General features: G+C 38.9%; 1 protein-coding gene and 1 long non-coding RNA gene across 4 annotated transcripts; one reads left to right on the forward strand and one right to left on the reverse strand.

Moving 5' to 3' along the window:
- The first annotated feature begins 3,645 nt into the window (after nucleotides 1-3,645).
- Nucleotides 3,646-4,017, forward strand: LOC127360579 (uncharacterized). 3 transcript variants are annotated; one of them, XR_007883822.1, is made up of 2 exons: nucleotides 3,646-3,735; nucleotides 3,980-4,017. It is a non-coding gene; the product is annotated as an uncharacterized LOC127360579 (long non-coding RNA). The 3 variants fall into 3 exon arrangements; XR_007883823.1 differs by having other exon boundaries at nucleotides 3,687-3,735; nucleotides 3,958-4,017; XR_007883824.1 differs by lacking the exon at nucleotides 3,646-3,735 and adding an exon at nucleotides 3,881-3,914.
- LOC127360578 (tetratricopeptide repeat protein 39B) lies at nucleotides 3,948-21,317 on the reverse strand. The gene is made up of 19 exons (XM_051395003.1): nucleotides 20,984-21,317; nucleotides 13,160-13,194; nucleotides 12,826-12,930; nucleotides 12,408-12,539; nucleotides 11,827-11,897; nucleotides 11,615-11,682; nucleotides 10,624-10,688; nucleotides 10,359-10,464; nucleotides 9,806-9,871; nucleotides 9,584-9,692; nucleotides 9,368-9,435; nucleotides 8,880-8,939; nucleotides 8,629-8,790; nucleotides 8,372-8,463; nucleotides 7,893-8,013; nucleotides 7,682-7,793; nucleotides 6,918-7,035; nucleotides 6,701-6,817; nucleotides 3,948-5,817 (listed from the first exon to the last, which is right to left on the reverse strand). The coding sequence occupies exons 1-19, from the start codon at nucleotides 21,020-21,022 to the stop codon at nucleotides 5,721-5,723; spliced, it is 1,743 nt and encodes a 580-aa protein (XP_051250963.1). The 5' UTR covers nucleotides 21,023-21,317; the 3' UTR covers nucleotides 3,948-5,720.
- Between the last annotated feature and the right edge of the window lie 5 nt (nucleotides 21,318-21,322).

The following is a 21,322-nucleotide window of genomic DNA, read 5'->3' on the forward strand; positions in this document are numbered from 1 at the left end:
TGGGGCCGGGTCCCTTCATCGGACAAATAACAGATTCTCTCAGTTGTTAGCATTTTAGCTAACAAAGTCACTGGGTGTTTATGTTCGATGGTTTACAGCATTGTTGTGTTTATGGTCGCGTTCTTGCAAACTATCCTAACGCAAACTTTACATCTCGGAGATTTTAATTACGAGTTGGAAGTTTAGTTGTGGTGACGTTAAAGTCATGTGACTGCCGTGTAGTTAATTTATAGCCTAACGTTAGCTTCTTACTCACGCCGATAGCATTTACACTTTAAACTCAAACACGGAGTTAATTTATTTATTATCATCAGTAATCCAAAATAATAATGTTCATATAGCATTTTATAGACAAAACTGTAACTGGAATAAACGTAAAGTGTTCTACGTTAACTACTTCTGTGTTTATTTTAGATCTAAGACAAATAAAAGACACAAAAAGAAGCAAACAAACATAAAAACAGGAATGAAAGAAAAATGGCACATCACTCAAAATTAATAATTATTCTTCTGTTTCCATTTTATTGCACCTTGTTACCACCTGTAACCGTGAAGCCTGTAGTGTTGGGACACATCGCCTCCTGTCGTAAAGCGCACATACAGTCACGTCTCATATTATTCTCAGATATTTTATAAAAAACTAAAAGATTAAACATAATAAAGAATAACATGCAAAGCAGATCCTATAGAAAACCCCTTTTAAGACAGTTACACACACACACACACACACAGAGGCACTGACATGAAACACAATCGAAGCCTATAAAGAAAGTTGTGACAGTTAAAGGTTGAAAATCATTCGTAAGGACTACGCCACAGCTAGGCAGGTAGCAGGTAGCTAACTTTAGCATAACTTTTATTCTTTATAGTGACATTGATAATAAACTTTAATGTGGAAACCTGCGTGATCGTTTAACAACAGACTGTTTATCTGGATAAAAAGATATTATTCAATCCACTGCAGAATAAAGAAAGATGTTTATTTAACAATCTCTATACGTTATATTCAATTCGTACACTGAACGAGAAACGTTAATGTTTTATTGTCAGTTATATTTCTTTCTGTTAACATTATATTCCTTATTTCACATTTTCATACACAATAATGTGTTTATACTTTTATTGTGTTGTGAAAAAATGGCAACAGTTTCCAGCCGCCATCTTTGTTTGTATAAGAAAACGGGTTAAAATGAGTTTTTATTGAGAAGTAAAGAGAATATTTGTTATTCAGATGGTAATTAAGGATTCTGGAAATACCTTCAAAACTTTAAGTGATGTTAAAAGATTCAAGAGATTTGACCTTCAGAGAAACAGATGCTTTGCTCTGTGACTGGAGTGTAATAATAATAATAATGATAATAATATGAATAATAATAATAATAATAATGTTAATAATAATATTAATAATAATATTATTAATATTAATAATATTAACATAATATTATATTACAATATAATAATAGTAATAATAATAATATTAATAATAATATTAATATTATTATATTACTAATAATAATATTAATATTAATATTACTAATAATTTTATTATTAATATATTATAATTAATATTAATATATTAATAATAGTATTAATAATAATATATTAATAATAATAATATTATTAATTTTAATATTAATATATTAATTAATAATATATATTATATATATATTATGCACACATGAGCATACACTGTGTCAGGTGATAATGCTAACACTGTAGAATATTCTATAGTCGTAGAAACAATATATTAGAATATTATGGTAACAGGCAACATGCTAACACTGTAGCATAAGCTAACAGCAAACTGCCCCAATAACAGCTGAGCTACTGTCATTGGAGCACAGAGTTCAAAGGGGCGGGGCTTAGGAAGGGTCAATTGAGTTAATTTTTGTTCTTATGGAAGCAAAAACTAGCATTATTAGCCAAAAACTCCGCTGGCAGTTTCCTAGCAATAGCAGTTGATCGTACTATCGTACGGGCCTACGGCAGGGATCACTATAGTTATTGCCACAACTCCTTTACGTAGAGGACTCTGGTCTTTTAGTGTAAAACTATTAACGACTTTACCATCGAGCTCCTGAATATTTACTGCACTAATAAAGTTATTCAGGAGTTTCAGATCACACAAACACACAAAGAAAAGTACACCCAAACTCTTAAACAGGCACAAATTACACACAAAGAACAAAAAGACACATATAATTTGGTCTTTAGGTTGATACATTCATTATAGGGAGAAGGCTAATTGTTACCACCGTCGCATTTATTCAAGTATCCTTCATCCCGATGTTTAAAATGGAAGCAAAGACGCTGCTAGTGTACCGTTCTCCTTCAACACGCAGTAAATATTGTGTTAATAAGCATTAAAGACAATGAGAACAGGTCCTTATGGAGATCATACGTTGTGCTTTTTTTAACACATTTATCAGAAACTGCTCTTCATGGACGTCGTTGGTCTACATCATTTATGGTTTATAATATAATACAACTTAATGTAGCAAAAATAAAAAAGGTCTATAAGCTGGACGTCTGCAAAAGTCAAACAGGACGACGACTATTGAGATGAATCTTTTCAGTAATGACGGATTAAAGTAAACGAGTTTAAGTCGTTCTCAGAGGCAGAGCTGCTTATATTTAATTTAAACACATTTGTAGTTTAATTTAACCTAAATTAGTAAAGTTCGCCCACGGTTTGAATTACGGGGGAGCGAAGAGGAGCCATTTTGTGTCAAATGTTATATTTTATTTTATTTGATGTACATTGAGGCTCCTGAAATAAAAATTAATAGTAAAAATATCACAATGTTTTGTTTATTTGGTCCTTACATTTTAATACCAAAAGCTGATTTAGTTTTTCTGTTATTGGTCTGTTATTGGACTGTTATTAAACTGTTATTGGACTGTTATTAGACTGTTATTAGACTGTTATTAGACTGTTGTTGGACTGTTATTGGACTGTTATTAGACTGTTATTAGACTGTTATTGGACTGTTATTAGACTGTTATTGGACTGTTATTAGACTGTTATTAGACTGTTGTTGGACTGTTGTTGGACTGTTGTTGGACTGTTATTAGACTGTTATTAGACTGTTGTTAGACTGTTGTTAGACTGTTGTTAGACTGTTATTGACTGTTATTAGACTGTTTTGACTTATTGCTTACTGTTTGACTGTATTGACTTATTGGACGTTATTGGACGTTATTATACTTTGTTGGACTTTGTTGGACTGTTATTAGACTGTTATTAGACTGTTGTTGGACTGTTGTTGGACTGTTGTTGGACTGTTGTTGGACTGTTGTTGGACTGTTGTTGGACTGTTATTGGACTGTTATTGGACTGTTATTAGACTGTTGTTGGACTGTTATTGGACTGTTATTATACTGTTATTGGACTGTTATTGGACTGTTATTAGACTGTTGTTGGACTGTTATTAGACTGTTATTAGACTGTTATTAGACTGTTATTGGACTGTTATTGGACTGTTATTAAACTGTTATTGGACTGTTATTAGACTGTTATTAGACTGTTATTGGACTGTTATTAGACTGTTATTGGACTGTTATTAGACTGTTATTAGACTGTTATTAGACTGTTATTGGACTGTTATTATTATTGACTGTTATTGGACGTTGTTGAGTTATTGACTGTTATTAGACTGTTATTGGACTGTTATTAGACTGTTGTTATTGGACTGTTATTAGACTGTTATTAGACTGTTATTAGACTGTTGTTGCGTTATTGACCGTTATTGGACTGTTATTAGACTGTTGTTGGACTGTTATTAGACTGTTATTAGACTGTTGTTGGACTGTTATGTTAGACTGTTATTGGACTGTTATTAGACTGTTATTAGACTGTTGTTGGACTGTTTACTGTTATGACTGTTATTGGACTGTTATTAGACTGTTATTATGTTATGACTGTTGTTGGACTGTTATTGGACTGACTGTTATTAGACTGTTATTGGACTGTTATTAGACTGTTATTAGACTGTTATTGGACTGTTATTGGACTGTTGTTAGACTGTTATTGGACTGTTATTAGACTGTTATTGGACTGTTATTAGACTGTTATTAGACTGTTGTTGGACTGTTATTAGACTGTTATTGGACTGTTATTAGACTGTTATTAGACTGTTATTGGACTATTATTGGACTGTTGTTGGACTGTTATTAGACTGTTATTGGACTGTTATTAGACTGTTATTAGACTGTTGTTGGACTGTTATTGGACTGTTATTAGACTGTTATTGGACTGTTGTTGGACTGTTATTGGACGTCAGTCGTTTATTTTCCGTCACATTCAGATATTACACATCAGCTCACAGTAAACTAATTAAACCCGCTTTGTGGACGTTAGCTAAAAGATGTAATGCTACAGCACAGTTAGCTTCATAACAGTTGATTTTGAAACAGTGGCATTATATTTATTTATATTAAGCCTGTCTAATAGCAACAGTAGAATATATATTTGATCTGATCTTGATTTACAGTTTTTTTGTTTTGATTAGTACCGTCGTTATAATTGTTTTAAATCTCTTCTGCCTCTGAGAAACACTGAAACTACGTCTGTTACAGTCGGACAAACACTGACGGACTAACAGCACAACCTCTTTTATATTGCTGCTAAATGTGTGCGTTTACAGCCGTTTGTGTGTTTATAATGTGCGTATTGCCCATAATGTGTAAGCTTGTGTGTGTGTGTGTGTGTGTGTGTGTGTGTATAAGCCACAGTTGGTGAGAAGGCTGTGATTGTGTGTGCACATGTGGTGTGATGCATTATTAAGAAATAACAAATAAAAAGGCAAAGTAAAGTGAATATAAAGCATAAATACTGTGTGTTCCTACAGTCATCTTCCTAAAATATACACAGCTTATTGTGAGCAAACGTTTATACAAAAGTATACTTTAGTTTAAGGCTGTGATTTGTTTGGTTGTGAGAGACGTAAGTTTGATTTTAGGGTTCGTTCAGACAGACGACGGCGATCAAAGATTATTGAGAATACTGATCGGTTTCCTCTCGTCACTTATTGGTTTCCTCTCGTTAACCTTTTTATTTGGGTTGAGCGAGTATCCGAGTACCAAACGCTGTAAATATTCGAACTCATGAATATGAGTAAAATACGACTGATTTCGGGGTTACGCTTGTGTTCAGAAACAACAAACTGAATTCTGTAAATAGTTTTCTGATAAATATAAGAACTTCTGATCAACTTGTATCAATTTCAGGCTTAAACTGACACCTTACGGTTAAACCCCGTCCACCTACGTTCTGAGTACAGATACAAACACTGATGTACCCGCTCGTCCCCGACCTTGTGCTTTTATAACAGAAAGTGACTTTTAAATTAATGAATTGTCTGAGTGAACGAGCCCTGAGAATGAAACCCCTCTTGCGTTATTGCCTCCTTATTGATTATAAAGGAGCCGTTGTTAATGGGAATCGGTACGTTGATTAAATTTGGCATTGAGCCGCGGCTCCGCATCAACCAATATAATCTGCTGATAGGAAATATGTTGCTTAAATAGTCTCATCCGTCCACACGATTGAAAAAATAAATAAGGAAAAGTTAAATAAAATATAAGGTTGCTAGCAATGAGAAAGAAAGAGTCCTGGTGGACGTGATCTCAAACCCCCGACACTCTTCAGGCTCTTCATTAAGTGGCGGTTCATTGACGAATCCCTGGATTCATGTTTCATACATGGTTGTTTTCCAGTTTCATGGGGTGCCGACAGGAGATCCTTTGAGGCTGTTGAGGGCTGCGTGGATCCTGAAATGCAGTCTGGACTCCATGGAGTAGTCCTTGTAGTTCGTCCTGATGGAGAACACAACACATCTTTCAGAACATTAAATCAATAAACACATATTTTGTGAGAGATTGCTGCACGGATGATGGATTTTTGTAGTCTCAACTGTCTTTTTTAAGACACGTAAAAGCTTAAAAATTCACCGGTGAGGTTTTTACTGATGGATTTTATATCGTAGAATATAAAAAATAGACATCAGAAACCCATTGACTTTGTTAGCTCAAATGCTAACTCAGTTCTGGGTTTTAGGACTCCACTGTGTTTACAATGTGAGACTAATGTCATTATAATGATATAATGTTTAAGAAAGTCATGTTTCTTTTGTGTGTGAAACATTTGGGGTACGAAGTGTCAGTAAAAGTGCATTTCCCTTCATATATATGGAGTTGAACTTGTGTTAACCACAGACCTTATTACAGGCATCTAAACAAAAACACATTCAAACATGTTGTAGGACTCGTTCCTGCTACACTTCTTATTCCTCAAACATCCAAACTATTTTTGCCCCCAGGAGCACCTGATGCTGTTTGGAGATACGATTGTAAAAATACCAAAGATATCAGAAACACCTGTGGGTTGGACAGAGTTACTGTACAGGTGTGCAGCAGTATGTGATAAATGTGTTTGAACAGTATCGACTGTTAATGTGCAAAGACGAGCACCAGGAGGAGCCAGAGGAAACCTGATTGTTCCACACATTATCTGTCAGGATGTTAGTTATTAGTTAGTTAGTGAAGTTAGTTTTTATAAAAGTTACCTGCTGCAGCTTTAAAATGTACAAACATACAGCGTGATGTGAGAGTTGTGTCACATCTTACAGTGATATATAGGGTTATAAAAAGGTTTATAAAGGTACATGTAGGCATATAATGGTGCATGAAGAGAACTTACTTGGCATTTTCGATGTACGTGGTGGCCTTGGTGAAGTCTCCCTGTTGTTTATACAGAAGGCCGAGCTCATACAGAGTGAAGGGAATCAGGTAGTGATCGTATCTGATCCGGCTCTCACTGAAAGGACACAGATTGGAGAGTTTATCTTATCTCACATAAACACTTCACACCTGAACCTGTCTGTCTGTCTGTCTGTCTGTTTGTCTGTCTGTGGTACCTGGAGAGGACCTGTGTGAAGCAGAGCTCCGCCTGCAGTAACCGACCCAGATGTTTCAGACAGAGTCCCTTCAACATCTGGACCAGGCAGCTGTCGTCAGGGTGAAACTCTGTCGGGTCTGAATGAGAGAAACATACAGAAGTTATACTTTAATAAACTGACTCAGTGACATATTTTATGGATATTTCATTTTATATTAAAAACTGTACAATGAAAGGTTTGTTATGAATTTTGAGCAGATTATTTCCCGTTTAGGAAACTTTTTATTTATATTTAACAGGCTTCTTGTTTGACAAATCCAGTGCTTCTGCTTGTTCATTGTTCTATTAGACACTTTACTTTAAGATATCGGCCTACTGTTTGTATTTATAAAGTTTTCTTACACCCTTAAAATGAAGAAGACCTTGTGCTTTGGTGACCCCTTTAGGTTGGGAACCACTGGACTGTGTGAACTTGTTAAATACATACAGTCATCTTTAAAGGTTTAACTTGTAGGGCTGTCAGTTTGAACAAATTTCAAATTACATGCAAATCATTGAATTGTATTTGAATAAAATATCTGTAAACACACAGTACAAATGAATGAAAAACATATAAAAACAACTTCTTTATTCCGTGTATTGAACAATCAGACTGTGTAATGTTACACTGTGTTGGAATAAACAGACTGCTGCTCACATACAGAGATTTAAATCCTTACATTAATATGAATATGCGACGACGACTAGTCTAATCTTACGTCGGGGGTCTCGTTATTAACTTACTGGTGTCGCTGCGAAGCTGCTCCTCAGCCGTCTCTATGGTAACCAGCAGGGACTCGGTACTGTCGGCTCTCTTCCCGACGATGGTGAAACCGTTCCAAACGTACATCATCTCCTACAGAGACAGAAAACAACGTCATTACTTTACACTGCTTGCTTATTCAGAGTACATTACGCTGCTGCTCAGTGTGATAGGAGCGTTTGTTGAGTATACCAGTGCGGGGATGACCAGCGGGACGGGGTTAGCGGCCTTGTAGCGTCGGGACTTCCTCACTGCAAACTTTTCCGTTGGGATCGACTTCCCCGCCAGACGCTGTTTCAGCCCCTCCACCTGCCTGCACATACACAGATACACACACTTATAGCCTCAATAACATTACCCTGACCCTAATCCTGCACCGAACCGGAGCTCGTAACCCTCAAACTGTTTCCAACAACGTTTTTATTTCCTGAATATGTTGCTCACTACAAAACAGAAAAAAAACTGTTTATTCCCAAAAAGCTAGCGGGTTAGCAGGCTAACTTCAGTAGATATCTCTGTAACACGTTTGTTTCTTCACATTCTGTTGATAATCTTTTTATGTTTTACAGTAAAATTCTCACATATTCTACGTTTAATGTAACGTAAATGTAAAGGTTTGTTTTAGGTGTTACTGTGGTGACATTATTCATGTTTTACTGAGGCAGACTCACCTAAAGAGCTCCATGATGTTCTCCCCTGTCTTCTTTATTTCCTCCTCCGACATCATACTGAGGATGGCCGCCTTTTGGTAAACATAGATCGCCTGAAGAAGGTCGAAAGCACAAGATTTCTGGATTAAACTTCATCCAGAAGCAAAGTTTTTGTAATCAGTTATGACTCAACAGCTCGTTTCACATAAAAAAAACAAATAATATAACCAAATAAAATAAAAAAACAAAGAAAGTCTCAAATATAAGTGTGTGTTCACCTTGGACCAGCGGCTCTCCTTGCACAGCAGGTCAGCGTAGTGGTACGCCTGCTGCCACTCCTGCTGGTAAGAGTGAGTCCACATCAGCTCCCAGTAGCACAGGTGGTGGATCTGCTTCCACTCCTGCTGGCTGCTGATACACTCCTCGTACCTCGCCCGGGCCTGAAACACACCACACATTACGTTTAGATTGAGGGTGAGGGGACGTAATGTGTCAGAGATACTAGTAAAAAGGTTTGAGTGTTTCAGACCTTCTCGAAGTTTCCTCGCAGCGTGGCGATACGAGCGGAGTAGAAGAGAATGATGGAGCCCTGAAAAAAAACCACAATGAAGTTTGTTGTTGTATGAGATTTAAAACATTACATGCGTTAAGAACTGCTGTTTTTATCATCTACGTTTGTGAATTAAGGATTTATTTCTACCAAACCAGAGTTGTTGATCAATGGAAAGACAAACAGAGATGGTTTTGGTGAGTTTCATTTAGTTTCTGTCCAGTTTACAGTGTTTTTACGCTGTTTTCTGCCAAGTAAAATTACTGGTTTTGTCAGTGGAGTCTGGTTGGCCACAGCGCCAGTATGCTGGTGTTCTGTATATAACCTTCAACATACTTCATCGACCAATCACTGTACAACAATAAAACTGCAGGTTTTCACAAGAGTTTAAAATTCTTTATGAATCATGAGACAGAATATTTAATATTTTGTTCAGAATTTGTGTAGTTGTGTGTGCGGTTACTTACTTTGGGGTACTTCTGCTGGTACGGCTCCAGCAGAGCTTCAGCTTCCACCAAGTTCCCCTCTCCAGTTCCTGATCAAACACAACATCAACACCATTATCAGCCAGACCTCAACATGAAACCTGAGGACACAGCTCTGGAGCCAGACAACTGTGGGCCAGTTAAAGTTAGTGTGCTATATTTAAGGCAAAGGGCAAAGGCGTGTTTGTGTATTTATACCGAGTATCAGTGAAACATATGTGTTGTAGAAGAGCAGCGTCAGAGCACAGAGGATCGACCGCAAACTGTGACTGGAGGCTCCCTCCCTCAACTGAGACAGACCAAACCCCTGCAAACAGACAGACAGGATTATTATTAACTGTTAGACTGTCACATTTTACAAAACAGAGAGATTTTGTGTGGAACAGATTGGGTGGAGAGACACAAAGTGGTTGTTCTGACCCTGTTTCCTGAGAATCCGATGAACTCCAACAACCTCAAAATCCTCTGAGGAAGGAGAGACAACATCTGAAAGAGAAAATATACAGAAAATATGATCAAATCATGATGAAAGTCAGACATTATTACTACTACATTACCCATACCCCAAATCAAAAAGGAAGTCAGCCATTTTTAATTTAGCGTCCAATTTTGGCGCCATGTTTGCCATTTCCACGCATTGTATTTTAACAGACTACACTTTGATTGATCAGATCGACTTCAAATTTGGTCAGTACACTCTTAGGGCATTCACAATGAAGTGTTATCAAAAGCTTGAGTTTTTGTCAAACGGCAAGTCCGTGGAATAAAAAATCTATATTTCGCCATGAAACAGGCCTTTTTGTTTCTTTTGTTTCCGTGAAGCAGCCCCATCAGCACATTTCATGTACATGCACAAAAACCGGAGGTGTATCATGACCAGACTTAATGGAGAATTTTCTTTAAATATCTTTAAGTAAGTCATTATTAGCCAATATGCCGCAATTTACTGCAGTTAAACTCTCTGAAAACCCACCAGGTTGAAGGATCCGATTCCCAGCTTGACTCCGCCCTCAAACTGTCTGAACGCATCAGACTGGCCGGCCAGGTCCTGACTGACATTCAGCACATTCTGACAATCCCTATTGGACGACATGAAACAAGACGTCACAATCAGGTAATGACAGATTCATCTTGTTTGTACATTTACAGCTGCCTCGTTACTGAGTTGGTGTTTAATTAAATTAGATAGAGACTAATAGAGACTTTAATGTCGCCGGTGGTTTGAAACAGACACTCACTTGTAGATTTGGTAGCTGGTTCGAATCTTGATGCCTCCTTTGATAAAACTGATCATGTTCTCGTCCTGAAAGAGAGGCAGAGGGAAAAAGACATTTCACTCAGTTAGCCTCGTTAACTTGTTCTGCTTTGTTTCGGTTGTTTCCTTGGTTATATTGTTATGTGATCAATGCAAAATTATGTTATGTTGTTAATGTTTATGTGCAGTTTTTATTTGAACTGAATAACTTTGTATTTGGTGTGTTTGCGTTAATTTGGAGCAACTTTCGTAGCTCTAAATCCTAAAATGAATCAGGATGATGATCCTTAAAGGCTGAAGTTACCTCATCTGTGGCTATATATTGATAGATATTGATTAAACATAATGTAATACTGATAATTTAGGAATCCTCCCTGACATTTTGTTTTAAGTAGTAACCTTTCCTGACAACTGTTCAACCTTTAATTATGTTTCAGTTAAACATTTTGTTTCCAAAAACACAGCGAAAGTGGTCGTTAAGACGACACTGACTTTGTATTTCCAGACAGAAACTAGTGGTTTTCCCATTCACTTCATTACAGTCAGAGTTTGACAGGAGCAGCATCTAGTGGCCGCTATTGGAACTGCAGCTTAAAGGGTACAACACCTTTTTTAAGTGACAAGAAAACGTTAAAAACAATGTTTCCTGTGGCTCTGCGAGTTTTACAAACCACAAGCGTGGAGTTTGTAAGATGTGGCTGTTCTTGTGATGTTTAATGAAAGAGTTGCTATCCAGCTGCATCATGGGAAATGTAGGATTCTGAGCTTTTCGAGCCTTACACATACATAAGGGTAAAAACCTGGACATATCGGCCTCTGCTGCACAGATTGTTGTCCTAATTTTGCTTTTAATCTTTATCAAAAGCACCCAGAGGAGGACTTATGATACGTAGGCTGACAGATGAGACAGAGACAGACAGGTAAAAGGTGAAAAGACAGACAGACGGACAGACAGACAGACAGACAGCTCTTACCTGTACGAACGTCAGCGTGGCTTTCTGCAGCAGACACTCGGCGTAGCAGATCTCTGCGTGCATCTCCTCTGCAAACACACAAACACAGTGACTTCCTGCTGCTTTAGAGTTTATTTCCTATATTTTGTTCTATATTGTTGTTATTATTTTCTGAGCTGCTCTTCCTGCAGCTGTCAATCAAACTGTGTGGGCGGGACATGTGTTTGACGTACGTTCCTGCAGGTTGGACTGCTTGTTGATCAGACTGGACAGAGAGCCGACCACCGAGTTCCTCTTCCTGAACCTGTAAACACAAAGACTCACGTTCTGATCGTGTTTCCATTAACGGTGAAATACCGTCATTTTCCAGCAGTAAAATGTGTAAAATGTGTCTAATATTGGTTGTTTGAAGGTTTTCAGTAAGATGTTAATAATAATATTGTGTGTAAAATGTGTATTTGGGTTACTTATGATACAAATTCTATGTGAACTGACTTTAAAGGCTGTTGTACAGACGGGCGTTTAGCTGCAGCTATAAAAGTTGCCCCTTGTTAAACAAAATATGAGATTTTTGGTCTGGTTTGCAGTCGTGTTAGCAGCTAAATGCTAACGTCAACAGTGCTAAGATGCTAATGTCTACCAGCAACAACGTTCACCATGTTCACCATTTTTGTGTTAGCATGCTAACATATGCTAATTAGCATCAAACACAGAGCCCAGTGTCATTGGTTTTGCAGTTTGACCTGAAGATGGCGCCAGATTGTCCGAGTTATCGCAACTTTTCGGCGCTCTCAGAGAAAATACTGTGTCTCACCTCTGACAGGTGTGTAACGCCTCCTTGATGGTTGCCATGGCAGCCTGGATGTCTCTGTGCTCGAAGGTCATCGTGGCCTGCATCACCAGGATGCTGCTGTAACCCAACGCATGGTACATACTGTCCTTCCACCTACACACACACACACACACACAGGGTTATCATACTAGTAGTATAGGTAGTAATAGTACCGTTAACAGCAGAAGTATCAGATATAGTACTAGTTATAGTTATAGTTAGTAGCATTACTAGTGGTAATTACACCTGTTAAAACCAGTTAGTAGTTAGTATATCAAGTAGTAATAGTAGAAGTATCAGTAGTCGTAGTATTAACAAGCTCTGTAGTACAGTAACACACTGCAGTCTGTACTACATAATACACACACACACACACACAGAGACTTGTTGCCGTGGTTACCATGGTTTGAGGAGGTCCAGGGCTTCAGAGAACTTGTTGTTGAGGACCAGATTGAGAGCACACTGAGTCTCCTGGATGGCTGTCTGCAGGTCCATCTGACAGGCCCTGCACACACACACACACACACACACACACACACACACACACACACACACACACACACACACACACACACACACACACACACACACACACACACACAGTAAAGAGAAATCCACCAGTCAACACAGGAAGTGACAAAAGGTGAAAGTGAGAGGAGCCTGACAGGAAATGACACATCAGATATGTGTGTGTGTGTGTGTGTGTGTGTGTGTGTGTGTGTGTGTGTACTCACGCAGGTATTCGGTCGTAGGCATCTTCAAAGCAGTCCTGAAAACACAGAAACACACTCTGGTTTATTCTAGCGAAACAGGAAACAGGAAGAAACCCTTCTGGGTAAATTCTGACTTTGCAACACGATCAATTATTACCAACTGACCCCTCCTTAGCCCCGCCCCTTTCCCTCAGCTAGCTATATGTGTGTGTGTGTGTTGCTTTTTGCTTAAAAAAATATTTTTCATTATAAATAAATATCGCTCAGAGTAATTCTGACTTTTGCTTCCTTTTAAAGTTTGTCTCCGTCTTTTCTGTATCAGTGATTCTAAAACTTGTTTTTTTTTTTATATTAAACCATATTTTTCTTTATTCCTGACTCGTAGAAACTGTAGAAAAACACAAATATTCAGAGATATTTTAGGGATGTTTTCACTTTACTGCTGCCAGGAAATCCTCATCCGTGGAGTTTCAAGTTCACCGTGAGTGTTGGGAACCCCTAGTGTTCGCTCGAGGAACTGCAGCTTCAGTTCCTGTGTGCTCTGAACACACACACACACACACACACACACACACACAGCGTCTATAATCCTACGCATTTTCTATTTTTCCATTAACATGTGAACTTGAAAGTAACAGCATTAATTTCACACACACACACACACACACACACACAGTCTGTCTCTGCAGCCCCAGTAGCAGGCTAATAATAGCATCCCAGTAGCTCCTTACATAACAGAGTGCAGCTGCAGTGACTGTGTGCCTGCAGGCTGCGGATATCGACCCACTGTGGACACTCTTCAACACTGTGACCCACTTACTGTCAACAATCTGCTGCCTGCAAACACATCAGGAAGGTGATTCATTGTGTGATCGATGGTGATAAAACACCGATTATCTGAGAGCAGCTGATGGAGGATCCGGACTACAGTTAAAGGCCTTTTGTCTGTTCTGTAATCAGCATTTATATCAGACATCTTCACTGTTTTAATACAGTTAACTTATGTAATCTGATTTCTACATGTTTTACAAGTGACGTATATATCTTAAATTAGCTAATATTAGCAAAACACTGTCCAAGCTTATTTACATCAGTCATTAGTTAGCTTGTGTTTCGCTAACATTAGCTCCATTAGGAGAAAAGGAGCAGGTAGTGAGGAGGTGAGGAAGGGGGGAGAAGGGAGGAAAGATGGAGGACGGTTGTAGTCAAACAAATGTGTGTGAACGCAAACAGACGCTCGCTCACTCACCCTCTGTTTTCACACTCCCTCTCTCACTCATACAAACAGATGCTCTCTCTGACATCGCCTCACACACTGCCAGCGTTTCCACACATTTATAAACTCCTGTGTGTGTGTGTGTGTGTGTGTGTGTGTGTGTGTGTGTGTGTGTGTTATTAACCGATGGGTCGAGCGAATCAACTCCCAACACGATGGGATCATAAAGAATAAAAAGCCTGACGAGTACTTCCATTTTGGATTCAACAGTTATTTCTTTGATTATCGGATTAATTGTTTACATGATGATATAAAAGCAGAAACACACTCAAATGATTCATTATCACACTATAACCCACAGACCACGTTCCCGTATCAACTCAAAACACAACTGAACATTATTTCTCCACTTCCTCATTTCTTTAATTGTTCGTCCTTTTCATGGAAGCAGTTAGCACATTATATATTTACGGTTTCTGTTTGAGGTCCGCGTATCTCTTCTGGTTTTTATCTGGCTGACATCTGATCTCATTAAAGTTTATAACAGGAGAGGATTTATATATATTTTAGTATATATATTTTATATATGTGGAAAAAGCAAACAGCTCTGTATGATATTACACACAAGGAGAGGTCGATGCCAGAGGAGCTTCTCTTGTGACAGCAGCAGCTTTCTAATCAATTAGTCAAGACCTACACACTGTGTCCTGTTACCAGACACACTTAAACACTCTCAAGGAGGCTTTGGAAACTCTCAAAGAACCCCCAGAATGCCCCTCACTGTCCTGTTAAACTCCCTTAAAGATAACATATCCCCCTTTAGGAGGCCTAAAAACCCTGTCGGACCACCAGAACCTCCTGAAGGACTTCTCCCACTCCACGTACCTCCCAAGCACTAAAGAAAACATGAATATTGACCCATGGGACCTCTAGAAAAGCTACCACAAGAAGACCTTTAGGATCTTTAGAACCCAGTCCATGACCCTTCAAACCTACAAGAAGGTTCCACAACAAAGTCTAAATCACAGGTGATTAGATTCTTTCAGTGGCCTTAGAACTCACTCAATGACCCATCAAAACCATGCAATGACCTGTGGAACCCTCTCATAGACCCCTGGACATTCAAATAATCCTTAAAGACCAATCGAACTTCCTGGTCCCCGTTGAAGGACCCCTGGGAAACTGTGAGTAACCTTTAAGATCCTTAGAACCAGGTCCATAACCCTTCAAACCTTCAATATGTGATGTGAAACCTTCTCAAAGACCTCAGTAGATTCTCAAAGAATCCTTCTTATAGAATTCAAATGTCTCCTAGATTGATCTCAGAGCTGATGCTGCACCATAAATCAAGTCGGCGTTGTCAGAGAATGTTACCCTTGTTGCGAGACCCTGCGTCGACTTTTTACCTTTCACAGAGACAAAGATTCCTTGAAGACCCACCACACAGACCCTTTCGACCTTCAGAGGAATGTCCACTAACACAAAGAAAGACCTCTTAGCGTCCCTCAAACACCCCAGAAACCCCTTAAAGACCCATAAAACCTTTCAGGAACCTGTGGAACCCATTCTTTAACACATTGAACATCCATTGAAAAAATCTCAAAGATTCCTAGAAACCTTCCCTTGAAAGCCCTCAATGACTCTTTGAAACCTTTCAGTGATCTTAAAAAGGACCTTCAAACCCCCAGAGGAACCCCCAGAACCCCTTAATACCCCATTGATCCTCCTCAAAGAGCTAAAAGCATTCTGAAGCAACCTTTCAACACTCAACAAACAATCTGGAATCTTCTCAAAAATGACTAGAAATGTTCAAAAACACTTCAACAATGCTCCTCAAAACCTCATCAAGGACCTCCCTGTAACTCTAAAGCTCCAGAACCACCTTCAAGAAAAACACTACCTGCTTCCTTTAACCGATCCAGTGGAGCTACTGTATTCTGTATCACTCTTGGTTCCAGTAGTGTAGCCTTGACCTTTGACCCTGCAGAGGAAAGAGGAAGCGGTGGGGGTTTTGCTGTGCTGAGGCAGACAGTGGTCTCCTTGTGTTCTCTTAATAATCACATTATGGTAAACCAGCCAGTCACACAACAGTCTGCATTCATCACCTGACGCTCTCACAACTGTAGGTACGATATAGTTACACTTAATAAAGCAGTATTGTCCAGTTAAATATTTTTCAGGCTCTACAGTGCATCACTAAATGTTTGAGAATAAAAGAACAACCCTGGAAACAGACAAACCACCAGAATTAAGTTATTCTTAATTTCCTGCCACTGGGAACTTCATGGAACCTCATTAAGGAACCTCAGAGTATCTCAAAGGCCTCTAGAATTTCATTATAAAACCGATTAACTTGCTGGATGTTGGACTGTGTGTAGAAAATACTGCAAACATTTTTATCAGGGTATTTTTTCAGATTCTGGAGGTTTCACAGTCTATTTCAAGACTGGGCCTTTATACAGGTTTATAGTGACTTATTCTACAAACAGGAGCACATAGAATATAAAACACATTTTAATGTCATCTACAGGGTTTACTGGGCCCCCCACAATGATAAAAGATGTGAAGGAATCAGAATGTTAATTTCTGTTGAATCTTTGAACTTTAACATTTCTTCAGTTTCAAAACAGAATATTTTAAAATAGCTGTATGTAGGTATAAGTGTTGTATGTTCTATTGCACAATAAGAAACAAACTGTTGTGTCATGCTGTTTTGTCCTCTTACAGAGAGTTAGTTGTGGGTTATAAAGTTATAATCCTTAATAAGAAGGGTACGCAGTGAATGCATGCTACACAGCAACCGTAGTGCTGTTTACAGCAGTTGTTTCAGCTGTGCACCACCTAGGAAACCTCCTCAGGGAACTCTGAAACCATCTCAACCAACGTTGTGTCTGAAAGTATGTACATTCAGCTTAAAGGTGGGGTCGTCAAACACAGACATTTTGAACCTAACCCTAACCTGATAATGAGATCTTTCTCAAGACTGACTCCACCTTTAACACAAAGTTCAATATCTAACATTTCTTTGTCCAGTATTTGTAGGAGCTAATTTCCAGTCTATAATCTGTGGCTATAACGTGAGGCACAGTTTTTAATCCTTAAGAGGGTGAGGGCCTGGCTAACTAAGAGGTAAAATGCTGCCTTCGTTCTCAGGGTGTGTTACATACCATTCATACCTGAGGGGGTTTTAACAGAAAGAACTGCTCAGGTCCTGGATTGACTTAAACAACTGGACTGCTTCACTGGATGTTTCAGCACTGTGAACAGCTGATTGTGTTTCTGTCTCAACAGAATGGACCAGACAGGGTTAATCATTTCTGTCTATGTGTTTATGTTTTGTTTTTTTGGGTGCGTTGCTGAGCAGTGAGTTCAGATGATAACCTTCCACTGTGTTTAAGTTTGTCCCACATTCCTCACAGCTCAACCCAAGTCAGCTGAATTCCTCCTTAATGTGATGAGTTAGATTGGAGGCTGACAGAGGAGCGTTTGTGAGCCCAAATGAGGATATGAACTGGTGAGGTGTGACGCATGACGGCCTCAACACCCCAGACCCAGAACACATCATCCACCTCAATATCTGCTGCTTGTAAACACAAAGTCTGGCTGAACTGAGTCCCTCCATTGCACAGTGAAGTCTAGAGGGAGAAATATACCAATAAACACTCTCCACAGTCACTGTTGAAACCACTTCCCCTAGAGACCCTGAAACCTCCTGAGAGGTAAAGAGGCTCTACCTAATCAGGTGTGCTCCCAGAGAGGCCACTAAACAATTTTCTGTGTCTAGAAACCTCCTCAGATAGTCTAGAACCTCTCAAAACCCCAAAGAGCCACTTCAGTGATGTTTAGAATTTGAATAAATATCTGGTAAACGCCCTGAAAGACCTCCTAAATTTAATGGCACACCTTTTGGGACCCCACAGGGATCCTTAGACCTCCGCTAAGACCTAAGAGACCGACTCAGATTCTACTAGGACTCACTTAATATCCCCTGTACCCCTTCAAGAATCTTTAGAGCCTCTATAGAGGCACCTGAGAAATATTTACTAAAAAGAGTAATTTTGTTCCCCTTCATGCTGCTGTTATTGACCCCAGGTACCCCAAAAATCCCTTAGAAACCCCAAGATTCTTTAAGGATCATAATAATATGATGAATAGCATTCAGAAAAATCTCTCAACATAACCAACTGAAAGACATCTGAAACCTCAGGAAACCCTAGAACCTTTACATACCAGCTGGACAAACCGCTGGGACCTCTACACACCAGAGACAGCTTGGGTCTATGAAGAGGTTCAAGGTGTTTCTAACTGTGTTGCATGGATCATGTCCATAGGTTCCTGGAACCTCCTGAAGAACCTATGACCAACCTTAAGAGACCTCATGAAAGAGCTCTCTGACCCCTAGTAGTAAAAACCCTGAAGAAACTAACAACAGATCTATAAAATCTCCAGAACCCCTTCAAAGGACCCTTAATCCCTTGTCCACTTAACCTACTCCCCTCAAGGACACCTGAAACCTCTACATCTTCATAGACCAGCACCTACAACCCCCTCTGTGACGCCCTAAACCCCCCTAAATTACATATAATTGCCCCGAATTATTCAATTATTCTGGACCTCCAGAACCTTTAAAGCCACTCATTGAAAGATGTCTCGGACCCCTGTAGACCATCTTACATCTCTTTAATGCCTCACAAAGGAACCTCCACAGAGATCTGAGGAACTCCTTTAAGTAAAGTAAGTAAGTAAAGACCCTTTGACCCTAACGACCCATCTCTAGAACCCCTCCAAAAATAGTCCTTTAAGGATTTGTGGAACCTCCTCCAAGCACAGACCTTTGAACCTCCTGGAGCACACCCTCTTCCTTAGGACCTAATAAGGTACTTTACCCAGTGGCAGCTGTATTCGGGCACTCCCAGTCTGAATAATAAGAGCCAGGGTGGAACATCAGGCTTTACAGGAAACATAAAGGTTAAAAAATAACCTTGCTAGCTCACTTTGCATCACGATACGAGCCAGAAACCAGTCAGGGTGTCCTGTGACAGGGTTATTTAAACGCACTGATGTCACTGATAGTTATTTTGGATCAGAATAAATGCGATTAGGTTTGAGCTTCGGACAATAATCCTCATATTCTCATCCAACTTCCTGTGTTTGTTGTGCAGGAAGCCGCCTGTGGTTGAAATCAGATCCATCATTTACATAAACCCACACACACACACTGATGGTATCGCCTCACTTAGAGCTGATCAAACACTGCAGGTTGATAAAGACAACAATCAGCTGTCCACTCACAGCTCACCTGTGCTGAACCAGGAAGGCCTACAGTTCACTACTCATTAATGTAAAGTGCCGGGACTGAAACTACTGAAACTAATTTACTGTGAATGCATTAATGTGGATCAGCATGGGAATACTACGGGAACATTATGGACTGTGTCTCTAAATTAGACGTGATGGAGCAAATAAGCTGTAAACGAGGAGAGCAGAGGAAGGAAATCTGATGTACAACATTTTCATTTTCAGATAAGCACAACACAGTGGCCTCTAGGGCGCTGGACTGTACACTCAGTATGTATTATACGAGCTCTTATATTGTTTATCTTGTTTATTTGTATCTGTTTTTCACCAGTTTGCAGAAAACAAGGCGGTGAAATCCCCAAATAAATAAGAACAGTTGAATTATGTGACGCAGTAGGAATCTGTACTGCAGGAATATAAAGTTATTAGCACAATGTAAATATAAAGACTGAAGGAGAGTGTAAGGTCACAGTGTCGGTCACTATGGGGACATCACCATAGAGATTGTAACATTAGAGATAACGCCGCTGTAAACAGAAAAAAAGTACACAGACAGATTGTTTTAATATATAATTAGACTGAAAGACAATAATATCAATCAAGTCACTGAATGAGGAGCCTATAATGTGTATTGGAAAGAATCTGCCGATACATATTTACAATTTAATATATTACGATATGTTGTGATTTCTTATTTTTAAACTTATTTTAGGGAAACTGTCTAAAGATGCCACTATTTAAATAAAATCTGACCTCAGTTCACTAAAATCAACACGTTTAGAGAATTGATTCAAATATCAGGATATAAAATAACCATTTTTTTATATTTTCTTCCTTTAATAATGTTAAATATGTGAACTATAGGAGACATCCGCGTTTATATAGTACAGAATTACTGTAGGATGATATTATAGGACGTAACTCAAAGACACAATAATGCACAAATAACTCATATTTCTCTATTATATCTTGTATTTTTCTATATCTATTGTTATTTAATGTGTATTTTCTAATCTATTGTGTATCTACAGCTGCTGTAACAAGTGAATCTCCTCAGTGTGGGATCAATAAAGTCTTTAAAAACCTTATATTATCTCATATTACATTATATTATATTAAATAAATGACTATAGAAAGACATAAGAATATAAGAATACACTGTATGAGGAGCCTATAATGTGTATATTTTAATATAATAAACCACTGTATGAATATAATTACTGTAATGAGCCTCCACAGATAGGCTACAGGCTTTATATGACCACTGCAGGCTTTATGTGACCACTGCAGGCTCTATACATTAGGTAACAGTGTGTCGGTGTGACTCCCACCTCCTCCTCGCCGGTGGCTCCGTTGCCTACGTGGGCCATGTCTGTGCCCGGTGACTGTCCTCCCTCAGATCCGCTGCTGCTCTATCAGGAGAACCACGGTCCCATTTTCTGCGCGTCCTCTCCCGCACACAACTGTCGACCTCTGCCCTGTATGGATGCAGATGTTTTTATTTCCTCTTCCTTGTTTGTTTGTTTGTTGGCTCGATGATGTTTTTTTATGATTATTGTTGTTGCTGTTATCCGGTTCGTCCTTCTCTCGGTCGGTCGCGGTGCTTTCTGCTCACACACACACCGAGAACCTCCTCCGCTCTCTTCCGTGAGGAAGAACACACACACACA

Source organism: Dicentrarchus labrax, unplaced genomic scaffold, assembly GCF_905237075.1.
Source record: "Dicentrarchus labrax unplaced genomic scaffold, dlabrax2021, whole genome shotgun sequence".
NCBI classification, from domain to species: Eukaryota; Metazoa; Chordata; class Actinopteri; family Moronidae; genus Dicentrarchus; species Dicentrarchus labrax.

What these genes read in the sequence shown, in the direction of transcription:
- LOC127360578 (XM_051395003.1), bottom strand. Translation starts at nt 21,022, where the DNA reads ATGGCCCACGTAGGCAACGGAGCCACCGGCGAGGAGGAG. An exon ending in GCAGTCCAACCTGCAGGAAC is followed by an intron (nt 11,683 to 11,826) that starts GTACGTCAAACA and finishes GTGTGTTTGCAG; the next exon opens with AGGAGATGCACGCAGAGATC. An exon ending in GCAGCTTCGCAGCGACACCA is followed by an intron (nt 7,036 to 7,681) that starts GTAAGTTAATAA and finishes TCTCTCATTCAG; the next exon opens with ACCCGACAGAGTTTCACCCT.